A 2,491-nucleotide genomic window follows, 5' to 3' on the forward strand; every position below is an offset into this window, starting at 1 on the left:
AATATATATATATATATATATGACTGAATAACTAACTAACAAAATGAAATGTTTTGTAAATTAACTGTGATATTTTCATTTAATTACAATTTTAAAAGATTGATTAAATTGAAATTTATTAAAATTAAAATTTATTAATTCATTTCATTGAACACTTTTTTTTTTTTGGATGATACATTTATATTAAATTATAAAACACAGAATTCAGAAAAAAATAAAATAAATGGAAAACAGAATTTAGGGACAAATAAAATCGATTTCATGGGGCCCTAAATTCGCAACTTACTCTGTGGAGTTTAACTGTAAACAAACAAGTTATGTTTACACTCATTCTCAAGGTCTAACAAACATGTGCAAAGCATTTCCTTCCCCATTAAAGGTAAATACATATTGTGATAAAAATCTACATTGTATAATATGGGTAGTAATTAGGTCCGATACTGGTCTCCTGTACTCATACTCGTTAAAATGCCCCCATACCAAACGCCGATACCACACAGCATGTGATAAGCGCCATATTCAAACAAAGAAACACCGACAACAGAACAACAGACAGCAGAAAGGAGATAAGGATGTCTACTACGAAGTATATGTATGCAATGAATATAATGTGAAACATTCAGTATTGACTGTATAGCTGATGTACGCGAGCGGATAAACAAAGCACGCTGAGTGGATTGAGCGCGCGGCGGCATGTACAAATGCAATAAAAATATCGGTATCGGCAGGTACCAAAACTAAAAGTATCGGTATCGGGCGAGTACTGGAAAAAGTGGTATCGGTGCATCCCTAGTAGTAATAATAATAATAATAATAATAATTTTGGCCACATCTCCCAGCCCTAGTTACCGTTATGGCACTGTTCTAAATATCTTCCTTATGGTTGCTTATTTTCATTACTAATGCTAATATCTAACATGTCAGTACATACACACGCACGCACGCATGCGCACACACACACACACACACACACACACACACACATGCCAACTGTTATAAAACGATATCATCCACATGAAACATACATCACAGATAACAATGACTCTTAAACAAACACACAAAACCCAAAACACCTGAGACTGGGTAAACTCACAGTGAATTCCCCCGTTACTGCATCAAAGCCTACATGGATGGTGTGCTCAAAATCAGACGGCAGGGATATCTCTGGACGCTCTTTCTCTTTCTTTTTATTGGCTGTTGAATAGAGGAACAAACACACTTTAACACTTTTAGATCAGCCCATCAAAACGGAATTCAGTTTGAATGGTACAATACAGCCCTTTGGCAACTCTGCTGGTTTGCTTAGACCAGTGTAGATTATGCTAGTAATTGCTGGTTTGGAGGACCAGAATAACAAGAACTAGTAACTCTACCTATAGATACGCAGCATACAATTTCTGGTAAAACTGGCTAAAAAGAGATCTTGTTGGTGAAACTAGTTAAAGGAACAGTTCAGCCAAAAAACAAACAAACAAACAAAAATTACTCCCCCTTCAAACCCATGTTTTTCTTTAATCCATACACAAATAAAAAAAAATTCACAAAATATCCAGTCTGTTTCTACTATTAAATAATAATGACTGGGAACTAAGGCTGTTAAGTTGCATAAATTACAAACATTAAAAGCTATACTATACTGTATATTCCAAGTCTTCTGAGGTCATACAATAGCAGTACGTTTAGATCTGTTAAACACATTTTACCATATTTAAACGCATTCCACATATTTTCCCTAGACTGAGCACAGAAAATGTGAAAGTGTACAGATTCCGTGTAGGGCAACTGGGTGCACATACTTTTGTCTCCCCCGGGAAAGATGGACCTGAGACGGGCTTTCTTGTTCTTCTCCTCTGGAGCCATTGGAAGTGGTTTTGAACTGTGTACTGAGGAAGGGTCACGGGAACTACTGTTCATTCTTAAAGGGGGGGCAGGTGGCTTTTCTTCAATATCAACACTATCGGACATCTTTATTTGCACTCACTATGGCCTGCAAAGAGAGAAAGAGAGAGCTTTTATAAAGTCTACCTTTCAGATATATGGTCTATGAAAAACAATATGAATATTTACTAAACATTTCACAATAAGGTTCTATACATTCGTCAGTGCATTAGGTATCATGAACTAACAAATAACAACATGACTTTATAACAGTAATAATCAACAATTTTGATTATTCTTGATTTATATAAATAAATATATTTTTAATAATTATATTATTGAATGAATAACCTAAAAGATAATAGTTTTATTGTAAATTATTATGTGAAATACTAGATGACCTTCTACATTTGATAAAATGCGCAGATCATAACTTGTGCAAGCTTTGCGGAACATTGTATCCCAAACATGCAGCACCCTCAACATGATCTTCCATTTCCAGTGAATCCAGAAATGAACCCGGAAACTTTTTTTGGTAACAATTAAAATTAAGGTTCCATTTTTAAATGGTTTGTAAAGATGTTCATGAATGACTAATAACTCATTTACAAAT

At 34.4% G+C, this 2,491-nt stretch overlaps 1 protein-coding gene across 1 annotated transcript in view; it reads right to left on the reverse strand.

Annotated features, from left to right (window-relative positions):
• Positions 1-1,988, reverse strand: part of LOC107712492 (serine/threonine-protein kinase PAK 3) — a 126,877-nt gene extending 124,889 nt beyond the window's left edge. The window contains exons 1-2 of the mRNA XM_016517763.1: positions 1,797-1,988; positions 1,094-1,194 (exon numbers count right to left, since the gene is read on the reverse strand). Of these exons, the coding sequence (XP_016373249.1) occupies positions 1,094-1,194; positions 1,797-1,965 (270 nt within the window). The 5' untranslated portion in view covers positions 1,966-1,988. The remainder of the gene's footprint in view (positions 1-1,093; positions 1,195-1,796) is intronic.
• Between the last annotated feature and the right edge of the window lie 503 nt (positions 1,989-2,491).

This window comes from Sinocyclocheilus rhinocerous, unplaced genomic scaffold (assembly GCF_001515625.1).
Source record: "Sinocyclocheilus rhinocerous isolate Xijiao unplaced genomic scaffold, SAMN03320098_v1.1 scaffold1349, whole genome shotgun sequence".
In the NCBI taxonomy this organism is placed as follows: domain Eukaryota; kingdom Metazoa; phylum Chordata; class Actinopteri; order Cypriniformes; family Cyprinidae; genus Sinocyclocheilus; species Sinocyclocheilus rhinocerous.